General features: G+C 45.0%; 1 protein-coding gene across 1 annotated transcript; it reads left to right on the forward strand.

The window, feature by feature from the left end:
- Nucleotides 1–461: 461 nt before the first annotated feature.
- Nucleotides 462–14,069, forward strand: pygb (phosphorylase, glycogen; brain). The gene is made up of 20 exons (XM_049007941.1): nt 462–927; nt 3,011–3,112; nt 3,805–3,883; nt 4,163–4,266; nt 4,361–4,492; nt 4,601–4,712; nt 6,371–6,453; nt 7,643–7,786; nt 8,249–8,341; nt 8,678–8,824; nt 9,020–9,183; nt 9,776–9,890; nt 10,182–10,283; nt 10,520–10,667; nt 11,002–11,060; nt 11,708–11,849; nt 11,939–12,146; nt 12,314–12,448; nt 12,706–12,772; nt 13,190–14,069. Exons 1-20 carry the CDS (start codon nt 685–687, stop codon nt 13,340–13,342), a joined length of 2,532 nt encoding a protein of 843 aa, XP_048863898.1. The 5' UTR covers nt 462–684; the 3' UTR covers nt 13,343–14,069.
- The last annotated feature ends 632 nt before the right edge of the window (nt 14,070–14,701 follow it).

A 14,701-nucleotide genomic window follows, 5' to 3' on the forward strand; every position in this document is an offset into this window, starting at 1 on the left:
TCCTTATAAATATTCCTGAAGATTGTTTCTGGTGAGATTTTAAGATGGTAAAAGAACTGTGTATTGCGCCAATCAGCATTCATCTTCTTTGTGTTTAAAGTGAGAAACTACAGTTATGCATCCTGGGCTTTAGCATTTTGAACGCACATCACGAACTCCAATTACAGTATCACTATTCGTAATTTGGGTACAATTTTTCCACCTCTTCTTCCTACACATTCAGTTTACCACAAGGTCTGAATGTCTCCCCCCAATTCCTATAAATAAGTGTTTTCTTTAACGCGAACGAGAAAAGTTAGGAACGAATTAAAATCTTTTTAATATCAGAACAAGAAAACACATTTACATGTAAAGATATAAAAACCTTTGAGCAGCCTATGCTAAGTACGACAACAAATAAGCAACCACCAGTACCAAGTGCCGCTTTAAAAACTCAACGTAGCGGTGTCAGGAATCTTGCGTCAGGCGCAGTCCGCTTTGCAGTCCAATGAGGAAGTAAGTGAAAGGCCTTTCAGCCCCTCTCCTGACTTACGCGGCCTGCGGGGGTGTGCTTGCATCTCGCCCTTGTTGCAAAGTCTCTTGTAGGTGTGCAACAGTTGCCAGTCTGCGTTGCGCGTAACTATCTGCAGGACCAAAAAAAGTCAAGCTAAAATATAGTCGATCGAAGAGTCATTATTCAGAAAGATGGCTACACCACTGACCGACTACGAGAGGAGAAAACAAATTAGTGTTAGGGGGATCGCGGGGCTGGGGGATGTCGCCGAGATCAAGAAGAGCTTCAACAGGCATCTTCATTTCACACTTGTCAAGGATCGCAATGTGGCGACCCCCCGGGATTACTATTTCGCTCTGGCTCACACCGTTAGAGACCACCTGGTTGGACGATGGATTCGCACTCAGCAGTATTACTATGAAAAAGATCCCAAGGTAATGTGGTATTATTTTGCAACTGAGGAAATGTGTCCAGGAAAATCAATAGAACCGATAAAATCGTTGCATCGTATTTTATTTTTAAAATCAGTGAAATAATTAGCAACTTTGACAATAAGCGAATTAAACTGATAATTTTTCCATTTACGATGTTTGGAAAATTATACGAATATAAACGCTATAACACAATATTACTCAGTTTTCAGTTCACTTAAGATGGCTAAATAAACATTTTTTTCTGGGTACGCCGATGTTTGACAGTATTGAATAGTCTCGGTTTTAAAAAGTGTGTTTCCCCACAATAAAACCTATATGTCGTAACAAAACCACTTGCATTTATAAGCAAATTCGTCATTAAGCATACTTTTTCCCTTTTTGCCAACTTAATGAGCGGAAAAAAAGTGGATGCACATCTCAAAACTAACTGCCATTTGTAAGCATGTAGCACCCGCAGCCTCTGCAATTATCAGTCTATCATTAATATTAACATAAGCTGCTTATCATCGTTGAGTGCCAAGTTCTGTGCATGTGAAGGGGACAGTCTGCATTTGATGGAATTGGCATTGTTAAAGGAAGGTAAAAGGAACTGACCATAGTTATCTGTAGACTTGTTTGATAGTGACAGGGACAGCTAGATAGAGAATTTTGTTTTGTAGAAAAATGAAATACTGTGAAGACTGCAGGGAAGGTGCAAGAAGCTGTTTGTTAATATCCGGATCAAGCCAACTTCCTGAATGCATGTTTTGCAGTGGCTTGCCTGTCAGCTTGTTGATTAAACAGGCTCGGATGTTGGCCATTTCCATGCAGGGGTAGCTCCATCCTTGGATCAAAACTGAATCACCTCATATCGTGCCAGTATACCACCCCCCTGCCAGCTGAGGCTCACGTCTTGGGCTCATTTTGCTGCACAGTTTACAACTGTTATGCAGAGTAATTGGGTAACAGAGTTCCTGAGAAATCATGCCCACGTTGTTACCTAACAGGGCCTGCTTCTCTCATCTCTTATTTTAAGCTTATATTTTTAGGATTCCTTTACTGACCCCCCTGTTTGCATTTCTGCAATTCATTTCACTCTTCTTTGCTTGGCTTTTTAAAATTTTATATGTGTGATTGTGGCACCAAAAATCAAAGTGAGATTTTCCGTAGTCGGGACAGGCTGCACTATAGCTTAACAAGGGGGTGTGGTGAATTCCCTGAAAGAGTTTCCTGGTTTCCTGCTTTGGCAGCTGTGCTTGTTGTACGTGCTGCAGCTGAAGAAAGCAGGGTCAAGTAACAGGAATGTGAAAGGCACTCCTCAGTTTACAGACATACTGATCTACTTGTTGTTCTTTTATATATATATATTAATTAAAATAATGTGTTCACTCAGTCGAAAAACAGCATGGCCCCTGATTCCAGTCAGAAAAACTTGGCAGTTTTTGAGCTGGGGGAGTGAGGGGCTAGCCTGTCCCCTTAACAGCCCCCTGCCTTACCCAGCTGGTGCACTGCACCACTACTGGCTGTTATCTCTGTAACGGTGCCAATCGAGTGCCTGCATCACACCAGCTGAGACTTCTGTTTTAACTATGTGAAACTGCATTTTTTATAGAGCAGGATGGTTATCATTTTAGATTAGTATAGCTTTGTCTTTCATCTTTTTACTGGGTCTAATAAATTGTGTTCAGTGTGTGATATGTAAAATGTGGATCTGAACACATATTAACATGGTAAGTGATGGTCAGAAGCGCTTAAATAGCATTCAGAATAATAATATTGCTTATATGTTAAATAGGCAAAAAACATAAAGGATGAATAAGTTAAACAGAGCCAACTAGTTCTCTGTGTTGATGGGACTGTCGACAAAAGAGGAAATTTCGACAGAAGCTAGGAACTGTTTTATTATGTCACATGGATGAGTCTTTAAGAGCCCAAGAAAGGGACCCCTGACAGCCGGGGGTAAGTGGCATTTTGGAGGATGTCACTGGGGAAATGCCAATTTTCAAAGATTTTGCATCATTTGTTATGCCTACTGTTGTGTGTGGGATATTTAAGTACGTGTTATCTAGTAACAGTCCTGCATTCCCATCTCCTTCACCCCCAGCGTGTCCACTACCTGTCTCTGGAGTTTTACATGGGCCGGACGCTGCAGAACACCATGGTTAACCTGGGCCTGCAGAATGCATGTGACGAGGCCATCTACCAGGTAGTCCCCAGCAGCCTTGGTCACGTGTGAGCAGCTCACATCAGCCGGGGCAGCCTGACATCCCACAGCACCCATCCTCTGCTTTCTGTTTGCAGAGCCTCACCATACGCCCCATGGGGCAGAATGCACTAGAACCAGGTGTAATCCCACCCAGGGGTGGCAGAGAAAGAACACTTAAAAGCATCAGCTCTCACATAAAAATACATGTGTGATGTTATAATGTATTGGTGACAGGAGTGGAGGGTCTGGGGTAGGTGCAGTGTAAACACCGCGCTACCTTTAGTGCTTGGCGTACACAGAGCACGTGTCACTTCCTACAGCCCTGTCATGGTGGTGCCACCATCTGTGTCACATACAGAGAGAGGCTTGGTTTTTCCCTCACTGGGGCGTGTGAGAGGAGACCACCTACTGAAGTCACACAGCAAGCAGCCCCATGCATCTAGTGATCAGGTCATGTCAGGCCCTAATCTGGTGACACTGCTCTTTTACAGCCAATGAGAATGACTGGGGGTGATGCCCTCAAACAGATAGCAACCTCATTTAAATAGCTCTTTAATAAGAGTAATAGCAGGGCCTCCACCCTATAAGGATCATTTATAAGAAAATGCAAATGCTGTGCACATGCAGTGAGCTCTGGCTGTCAGACAACATGCAACCCCCCCCCTCCCCTGTGCTCTGTCTCAATCCCCCAGCTGGGACTGGACCTGGAAGAGCTGCAGGAAATCGAGGAGGATGCCGGCTTGGGCAATGGCGGACTGGGGCGTCTGGCAGGTGAGGGGCTCGCTGGGCTCATCCGGTTAAAATGCCACGGGAGCTGCAGGCCGGCGTCGTCATGTGCAGATCCTGTCTGTCATCTTGCTCCAGTTTCTTTCCTTTCAAAAATATTGAGTAAATGTAGCCATTGTACTTCAGTTAATGATCAAATACCTGCATGAGACTCTGGAGTTGAAGCTCCTGGCTAAGAATTAAATTCTCCCCTTTTGAATGGTCTGACAGCCATTCACCTAAGATACTTAGTTCATCCATTAGCCCTTTGTCCTTTTACCTCAGCTTGTTTCCTGGACTCTTTGGCTACCTTGGGCCTGGCAGCTTATGGCTATGGGATCCGGTATGAGTTTGGCATCTTCAACCAGAAGATCACTAATGGCTGGCAGGTGAGCTGGGAATTTGTGGGAGGTGCTCTGTATCACTTCACCTCCCTCACTCCCTTCGGTAGTGCCAACAAGTGTGCTTCTCCCATCCACACAGGTGGAGGAAGCAGATGATTGGCTGCGCTATGGCAACCCCTGGGAGAAGGCCCGCCCCGAGTACATGCTGCCTGTCCATTTCTATGGCCGAGTGGAGCACACTAGCAGTGGGGCCAAATGGGTAGACACTCAGGTAAGTTCTGTTTAGAACACAGACCAGACTATGTCGCTGTACTGTTGGAGGAGGTTTAGGAAAGCCTAGGATGTCTGTGATGCATGTCTCTGTCCGTCTGTGCTGCAGGTCGTGCTGGCCATGCCTTACGACACACCAGTGCCTGGTTTCAAGAACAACACCGTAAACACCATGAGGTTGTGGTCAGCAAAGGCTCCCAACGACTTCAACCTGCAGGAATGTATGTCGCCAGCCCTCATTATTCATTGGTTACCCTGCTGCACTAATGAGCTTCAGTAGGCCTTTGATATATATATATATATATATATATATATATATATATATATATATATATATATATATATATATATATATATATATATATATATATATATATATATATATATATATAATATCTATCCATTACCTGGACAAATTTCAGATGGGGCATTATGTTAATGCAGGAGTCATACGATTACCCTCTGGACTTTAGAAGAGACTGATGTCATTGCATAAATACATAGATACCCTCTTACTGAGGGCAGAAGATGAATTTCAGTTTTTGGGGTTAAGTAGACCCCACAGAGGCCCTAGCATATGATTATACAAGATTTGAAATTACATGAATGTTGGCCAGCTCTGTGGCATACCTCTGCTGACTCACAGGCTACGTGGGCCTATCTTGCAATGATCCCACCCTCCACTCTTCCCATGTTCGCTTCCATAGACGGACAGGGTTCAATGAGGGGTGAACGCATTGCTGAATCTGTGTGTGGCAGACACAGGCTTCACCCGTCCCAGCTTTGGCTGGCATCCATTTCAGTCCATTTCATTCTGTCTCTTAAGCCTCCATTATAAACTGAGACTCACAGCTGTTAGGATCCAGCCCACTGGTTTACCTTATGTGCCTCCCAGCAGGACCTGGGTTTTGGCACTGGTCCGAGGGCCCATTCTGGATAGTTTGACTTGCCCCTGTAGTTACGGTGGGTAGAAGGTCTGATCCCTGTCTAATCAGAATAGGAACAGCAATTGTTCTGGAATGTAACCGTGGTGATTTGCACGTACAAACGCTTAACAGGGTAGCTAAATGAGAAGCCGGACACAGGACAGTTATTCTTGAAAACACAGATGAAAAGTACTCTGATATTAGACCTGCAGCCCCCTTAAAATGCCTGATGCTTTGTGAGGCATAGTTGTGGAGGCCTAATTTGAAATAATCTAATTTGAAGTAAATCTCTGTTAATGTGAGAGATGCTGTTGTGGTGTGTGGTGAAGGCTGGTGCGTGATTCGCTACCATCCTCTGCTGAGCCGGTGACTGGAAGAAGGTGCTGTATGAATTCTGCCGGTGTCTCGGTGTAATTCTGGGTGTCACCAGGAGAGTGACACCACTGCGAAAGTCTCGCCTGGGAGATGTGAACTCATTGGTGTGGCCAGGACGGCCACCTCAGAAAGAATCCGGCTGGAATGCAAAGTGGGGGCCTCGATGTGGCCCAGTGCTGGGGGGGGGGCGGTCTGATGGCATCTGGCCAGGGTTACCCAGGAAACGCCATGGTGTAGCTCAAACCATAGGCTCTCCCCCACCCCCCACCGACAGGGCTCAGCACTCTGATGTAATTGTCTGGGGCAGCCATGAGACACTCGCTCCAAACTTTGCTCTGGCTGCATTTATTTTGCTTCATTCTTAAGCTTTAAGTTATTTGTCAATAAATTAGTTCAAACAGGTAATGAAATAAACAAAACACTGTCCAATGGCAGATCAGCAATGTGACATTTATCCCAATTTGGCCTGTGTCTTTCCTACAGGTAGTCATGTGACACCACGTATATTTGTGTGGTCCATCTGACTGCCTTCTCTGTCTCTCTCTCCGTCTCTCTCTCTGTCTCTCTCTCACTCGCAGTCAACGTGGGTGATTACATCCAAGCCGTACTGGACAGGAACTTGGCAGAGAACATTTCCAGAGTCCTTTACCCCAATGACAATGTGAGTCATGCACACAAAGTCGATGGATGGGCTGAACCTTACCCCCTGGGGTTTAGTCGCCCGTATCAGCAGGCAGATGTTTCCCACTCTGATCTGTCCGCTCAGGATAAGCAGGGCTCACACCGCCAACCGATGGCTGATTTCTGCCCCATCAGTCTTGTCAGTGACCAGCTGTGGCTACTAAGCAAAAACAGTACCTGTGTTGCTTTTCAAACAGTTAAAGCAGTCAAGTTCTCCATAAAAGCACAGACCTGAGCATTCCTGCGTGGCCGTCTCGAGATGAGCCATCACGTACTCAGGGGTTTGAGCTTTCGGGTTGATTCACATGGCTGCTGAGGATGTGCTGTGCTGTATGCAGCCCGCAGCCTGGCAGACACACAGGCCCTAATAAGGAGATCACACAAGTGATGTGAGAAGAGTCAGGCATCGCCATTCTGCAGGCAGCAGGCAGGAGCCCCATCACGTCATGTACTCCTGGCCCACAACGCCACACTTCCTGGATACGTGAATCGCTTCCAGTCTATAAATATACATACTTATGGAGCTTGTGTTCCTTCACTGGGGTCTTTATCAAGTAGAGCAGCAGCCTCCTTCTTGTCTCTTAAAGTGACAGGCTGCCCAGGGAGGTAGAAAGCAAAAGAGCATCATCGTCCAGGAACTACAGTAATGCAAGTCAGCGTATTCAGTTACAGGATACACAGTGTATGAATAACACAATCCTCAGAGGAACTCCACGCTCATGTTCACTGTTTGCTGATTACCCAAGAGGAAAAATCACCAGCAAACAAACTAGTATCATAACACCCTCTGCACCCCCCTGCCAACACCCCCCCCACAACTATATAACAGTACCATCATGAGTTTGGGCTGAAAGGCAGCTAAAGGATTTTCAAGCCATAACAAAAACAGGCCATAGACGGGTGTCAGACGGGTTTAGCTGTGGGTGTAGTTAGTTGGGCCAATCCCTCCATGCCTGTGTCATTTTCCTCTCTGCTGAGGACATAGCGCATGTCCATACCCCTCTACCCCGGGGACACAAAGTGAAACCACAAAAATTACAACTATGTGACTGTCACTGTACTCTGATGCAGCGTGGTGATAACGTTTCATGTGGGTAGTGCAGGCCTCTAACACTAACCTTAGGACTCAGCAATGACTATGGCTGTCCCTCTAACGGTAACTGTGACAGTTCTTCGAGGGGAAGGAGCTGCGTCTGAAGCAAGAGTACTTCGTGGTGGCCGCAACCCTGCAGGACATCATCCGTCGCTTCAAGTCCTCCAAGTTTGGCTGCCGTGACCCCATCAGAACCTCCTTTGAGACCTTCCCCGAGAAGGTGGGGGCTGCTCCCTTCCATTCTGTGCCTCCTTTCGGCCAGATAATGTTTAAGCCTCAGGGCAAGTTGTGCTGAACCTGACTGGCAGCCCACTCCATTGACCTCTCGGTGACCCTTTTCAGGGCGGAAGCCATTAGCTTTCTGGTCTCTCAATAGAGAAGTCAGTCGATGACCAGCCCATTACAAATATTGATTCCACCTAATATATATATACTAAGCATATCAGTGAGTACTGTAAGTATTATAGTGCTTCATGATGACTGTCCTGCACTTTGGTGCTTCTGTGCCACGAGAAACAGACCGTACCCACTTCATGGTCAAACTTCTGCTTATTACGATGCAGTGAGGCCTCTAACAAAGAGGTGTTGCTTTTATTTTGAAGAAGTAACTATGAATTCTGTTACAGGGTCACTGCTCTGAATTCACACTGAATTCAGTTGACACACACTTTCATTTTTCCAGGTGGCAATCCAGCTCAATGACACTCATCCTGCCCTTGCCATTCCCGAGCTCATGAGGATCCTGGTGGATGTGGAAAAGCATGACTGGACCAAGGTGTGGGCTGTTTCAGGGGCTCCCAGGATGGGACAGACGGAATAAGCGTTTAGCCAAGTCTCGGAACAGATTACTGCTCCAGACCTAACAACCTGCTAATTAACCCCATCCTCAAGATATGAGGGTCATTGTGGGTCTGCAATTAATTTGCCGTAATTATCCACTAACTCTAGGAAACAGCATGGATGTTTTCCCTGTTTTTCTAAAAAACAGAGGTTCTTGTTAGTGCTTAATTGCAGTGTAAGCTGGCTTGAGCAGGGTGAGGCAATGCTGGTACTCCTGCTCTCCCACGTGGGTTGGGGTCTCCTTCCATCGCATGGCTGATGCCTCCCGCAGGCCTGGGAGGTGACGGTGAAGACGTGTGCGTACACCAACCACACCGTGCTGCCCGAGGCCCTGGAGCGCTGGCCTGTTTACATGTTTGAGAAGCTGTTGCCACGACACCTGGAGATCATCTACGAGATCAACCACCGGCACCTAAAGGTCAGTTCTGTCCAGCCCAGACACCAAATCAGCAGCTGGCTCGTGCTGCACGGCACCACACCAAGTCCAACGTGCATCCATCACTGAGATTGTCTCTAGCTATAGGTTGGGATTCTAGTTTCTTACAGCATCGCTGTGTGTGACACCGCCTTTTCCTGCCCTATATACCTCACTGCCCTTTCTGCCTCCATACAGAGGATCGAGGCCTTGTACCCAGGCGATACTGACCGGCTTTGTCGGATGTCCCTGATTGAGGAGGGTGACCCTAAGCGGATCAACATGGCGCACTTGTGCGTGGTGGGCTCGCACGCCGTCAACGGAGTTGCCCGCATCCACTCGGACATCGTCAAGAGCACCGTGTAAGCATCTTGCGTGTCTACAACCACAGCGCCCCCACCAGACTGCCGCTCTGATTCAATCACATAGTATGGATTCACATCTGAAAATTATGCAAGTGTTTATGTTACAAAAGGTGCCATAAATGTGAATGATAAAATCCATCATTTGGCTACTCAGTGATACTGTTATATTCTTAAAATTTATGGTAAAGGGCTTTAGTAGTTACATTTATTCTTCTATTCCTCGAGCAAGACCCGTAACCCCCAGCTCTTAACCCCTTTGTGGACAACTTACTCTACAAAAAAAAAAAGAGCAAATTGAGGGAGGCATAAAGACAATTTCCCCATGGGGATCAATAAAGTATCAATCATTCAGGGGCTCCCAGGATGGGAGCAATAATAATTGTTATTATTATTAAAAATTATAATAAATGTGTTCCAGTGGAATATCCACGATATATACAGGCACTGACCACAGACAGCAGTATATGCTGTATTCAAGCTAAATTAGTTGGTTTTTCTCTGCTGTTATCTTATTTTTGGGTTTTGGTCAATAAGAGTTTTACATATTTTTGGGTACCTGCTTAAAAACAACATACCACTTGTTGTGAAGATTTAAGGACTTCTGCGACATTGAGCCAGAGAAGTTTCAGAATAAGACCAATGGGATAACACCACGCCGGTGGCTGCTGCTCTGCAACCCAGGCCTGGCTGACATCATTGCTGAGGTAATGGGCTAAACCACTACAGATCTTTCATTGGGGGAGTCCCACCTGGACATGGATTCTGTGGCTGTGCTACATTTTCCATATTTATTTCAGTGTTTCGGTGCAACAATTATGTCTTAATGTGGCTTTAATGGTCAGATGTGAAAAATGGTTAACTTTTAAAAAAGATTCTTTGTACCCTTGAAAGAAAGTTTGCAGTCAGTGAATATCCTAGCTGCAGATGTGTGCTGCCTCATTCCCTATGAGCCTCTGCCTTTGTCCACAATAAGCCTTCTGTGTGTTTTGTTGCAGAAAATTGGGGAGGGATTTTTGACTGATCTTTCTCAGCTGAAGAAGCTGTTGGACTTTTTAAACAACGATGGCTTCATCCGTGACGTGGCCAAAGTAAAGCAGGTGGGAACAGGCTGGGGGATACATGTTGGTTCTGATATCTAAATTTTATTGTAATTAAACTGTCAGAGTGTAAAGAGCACGATGTATGTTGAGCAGCTGCCATAACCTACAGACAGGATTACAAAAGAAACATGCAGATCTTTAAATGAAATATGGACAAATATATCAGACCTAGGGGAGCTATGTCAAAAAAAAGTTTGAATACCACTGGTCTAGAATAACAACTGTCTCTGCAGGAGAACAAGCAGAAGCTTGCGGCCTACCTGGAGGAGGAGTACCATGTAAAGATCAACCCCGAGTCCATCTTCGACATCCAGGTCAAGCGGATCCATGAGTATAAGAGGCAGCTTCTCAATTGTCTCCACATTATCACCCTCTACAACCGTAAGGACCTGTTGCCACTTCCAACTGTAAATGCAGCTCATTCCCAGCCTTCCGTCGTGATGTTAACCTGTTACTCATGATGTTAGGCAGCCAGTCACCTCTTGGTCCACCTCTTGGGGTCTTCTACCAGTTTATATTCCTGCATTCACATGATCTTGGTGTAGCTAAAACATGTGACTCCTTGTATGAACCATATAAGGTTTGTGTATGAATGGCACTGCACAATCCCTAGTCCTTAGCACTTTAATTTCGTATATGTTGTTCTTCTGACACTGAAAGCTTCTTCATTGAAACTATCTGATGAGACTTTTTTTGTTGCCTGATTTTTACGCAGGAATAAAAAAGGACCCCAAGAAGCACTTTGTCCCCAGGACTGTGATGATTGGAGGGAAGGTATGGTGATCTTTAGCAGTTTGTTAATGTCAGTTAACAAGTGCAAATTTGGCAGAAATCATTACCTGATTGTGATTGACATTTATGTAAGGGATAAATCACAAAACAAAGTTTCTCACTTATACCATGGGTAACAAAGAAAAAAAATAATAGGATAAATTTAGAATAAATTGTTAATTTTTCAGAAGAAAATAATTTCCATTAGAATTTAATGATGTTCTAATGTGCCCTTAAAAACAGTTTAAAAAACCCACCAGATTACCAGCACAGCACAGAAAGACATGCTGGGTGCAACTAAGTGTATAATTGGGGGTGGTCGCACATGTCTGTTTTCCTTAACAAACAGAAATAAATTGAAAATAAATATGAAATAGAAAGAGCAGATCCATTGAGAGGGTTCAGACATTTAACATTTTCTACTACATATTGGGCGGGACAGTTTGGTGTTTTTTCACGGTATGGTGCCCCCCAGCAATGCATGGTTACGCCTATGTCTGGACCAATAAGAAAATGGTATTTGTCAGAGCTGTGGTACAAACATGTGGTACGATGTATAACCTACTGAGATTTGAAGCGCTCGGCTAGTAGAGTGATGAATGCAATGGATATCCTCTAACTGCTCTGTTCCTGCATGTCACCCCCTGCAGGCTGCCCCTGGTTATCACATGGCCAAAATGATCATCAAGCTCATCACCTCTGTGGGCCAGGTCATCAACAGTGACCCTGTGGTGGGGGACAGACTCAAAGTCATCTTCTTGGAGAACTATAGGGTCTCTCTGGCTGAGAAGGGTGAGGGATTCTCTGGACATCATTGTTGCAGTTGATACTGTGTTACAGCCTTGGCTTAGATAACCATCCACCACCGCCCCCCAATTCAGTGATCCCAGCGGCTGATCTGTCGGAGCAGATCTCCACGGCCGGCACAGAGGCCTCAGGCACGGGAAACATGAAGTTCATGCTCAACGGCGCCCTCACTATCGGAACCATGGATGGTGCCAATGTGGAGATGGCCGAGGAGGCTGGCGAGGAGAACCTTTTCATCTTTGGCATGAGGGTGGAGGACGTGCTGGCCATGGACAAGAAGGGGTGAGGAGTACAGCGGTTCTACTGGGGTGGAGTAGCAGAAAGACTCCAACACTGCTAGTCCAGCCTCTGTGAAGCTACTGGACGAACAGGCTGCTGCTGTGACCTGATTGAAATCAAATACAGTAACAACCTGTAGTGGCTAAGTTCTGCTTCATGCTTTTGGGCAGGTACAATGCTAAGGAATATTATGACCGCATCCCTGAGCTGCGACAGGTGATTGACCAGATCCAGAGTGGGTACTTCAACCCCAAGGAGCCTGAGCTCTTCAAGGACATAGTCAACATGCTGCTGAATCATGACCGGTAAGCACTTCGCTTAATACAGCCAGAAGGAAACTCTAAAGAGCCTAGCAAGCGCCATCAAATGGTTGTCTGAAGTACTGTGTGTAAAGCCATGTGAGGGAATGATAAACAGCATTTCCTGTGTAGAAGTTTGATACCAGAGTGATGTCAAAGTCCACATTACAAAGCAGGAGGGTTACACGATTGTGATGTGTGCCCTGGAGTTTTGAAAAACCCAATGCAATTTGAACAGTGTGCAATGTTTGTGCTCCTACCAGGTTCAAAGTGTTTGCTGACTATGAAGACTATATCAGCTGTCAAGATAAAGTCAGCGCTCTCTACAAGGTGAGCGGTGGAGGAAACCACATGAGTATGAATGTGAAGCATATTAATAATAAGACAAAAATATGACAAAGCTGCATTCACCCGTATTAAGAAAGGTGGCAACAAACTTTGTTTTCTATGATTTATCTCAATAATAGAGAACTGAATACTTGGTAAAAAGGCGCCCTCTTGTGGACATGAAAAATGCATGTAATTAGGCCTTTACTAGTGAAGTGTCTCCTTCAATAATTAAGACCGTGGGTACTGTTTGAACACTGCTCTTGGCTCAAGAATGAATTATGACAGTTTAAATAGTTGTTTATAGGGGGAATTATGTAGATGTGGGTATATGTAATGATAGAACAATAGCACTCCAGTTTTCAGTCATTTCTTAGTGTGTTAATGATGTGGAGTCTCTATGTTGTCCATCAATCTCAGAATCCTAAAGAGTGGACTAAGAAGGTAATCCAGAACATTGCTGGGTCGGGCAAGTTTTCCAGCGACCGCACCATCACGGAGTACGCCCGGGAGATATGGGGGGTGGAGCCTTCGGACGTGAAGATCCCACCACCCAATGAGCCCCGTGACTGAGGCCTGGCCCCACGCCCTTTGGGGGGGGTGAGCTGCATGGCTAATTCCAGCACATCGGTCTGCGAGGGGAAGCAGCCAAAATGCCCTTTACTTTGTGCCCTGATACTGTAGATCTTCAGTCAGTCTTCACAGGGAACGTAAAACGTGCACTTCCTTTCATTTTTTCCCTTTTGTTCCCTTTTTAGAAAAATATTAGCTTAAGTTTCACCAGGAGGAGAGTTTATTACAAGAGTTTTATCGTTATCTACTGAGGACTGTTTCGTGATTTCCTTTATGTTAAGAAGATAGGAATTTTACAATTATTAATTGACCTCATATCCTGTATTACTGACCAAGGGTTTAGAGTGCTTTTGTGTTCTTATACGGTTTAAGGTTCCCGGTTAGTGTTAATTCAGGGGCAGATAAAAGGAAAAATGAGGGGAATGAAGGCAAGCGCTGAGGGACTGAGGGCCCTAATTAGCCCACTGCCACAAAAGCCTTAAATGAGACTTCAGAACTATGCCGCAGCTGAATGTAATAGTGATTCCATGGCCAGAGTAGAACGTAGGACTCACTTGAATGCCTTCATGGTTTTGCATCTGTTATGACTGAATATAAAGTGGTTTCTTTTTTTTTTTTCCTTGGTAGCAGCTTTTTCACCATTACCGATGAGTACTGTACCATTTTTACATTTGTTCTCGGCAGTCATGTTAATGAATAATGATAAATAAAAATATAGTGTATTAAACAGAGCCCACGTTGTCATTCAAACAAGGTAAGAATAGTAAGAATCTGGCACTATGGAAAACCATCATCATAGTGACAGCCAGCCTTTACAGACACCTGTCAGACTGGAGTGGGTGGCTTTCCCACTTCACACCCACCCCAGGTATCTGCTGAGATGCCCATCAGGAATGGCAGGTGGCCTCAGCCCCCAGGGGAACCAAACATTTACGTTCACTGTAACTCATTTACAGTGAGCCTGTTGGTCGACCTGTTCACATCTACCATAGATTTATTAGTGATTCATATGCCTGATAGACCAGGGAGCCTGTCGTTACAGAGACTCAATATAAAAGTTGGATATAAATTTTCATTGTTTCAAAAACTGAGACGATAAAAACCTCTTAGCATCACTTTTCATTTTAATTATTTAAAAACATACATAAAGTAATTTTCTGTCCAGTCATTTTTAGCAGCTTACAAAAACGAACAAACATGGTTTAAAACCTGTCATACCAGTAGGATGCTTTAGCAAGTCTGCTCAATAGGAGGCTTGCTGTGAATTTAACCAGACGGTTAGGGAACAATGCAGAAGTGAGTGGTTGCGCAAGCAGCGGGTCACCCTTGGCGACGTGGTGCTTACGAAAGGCAGTTCTG

The sequence above is a fragment of the Brienomyrus brachyistius genome, chromosome 3 (genome assembly GCF_023856365.1).
Source record: "Brienomyrus brachyistius isolate T26 chromosome 3, BBRACH_0.4, whole genome shotgun sequence".
Taxonomy (NCBI): Eukaryota; Metazoa; Chordata; class Actinopteri; order Osteoglossiformes; family Mormyridae; genus Brienomyrus; species Brienomyrus brachyistius.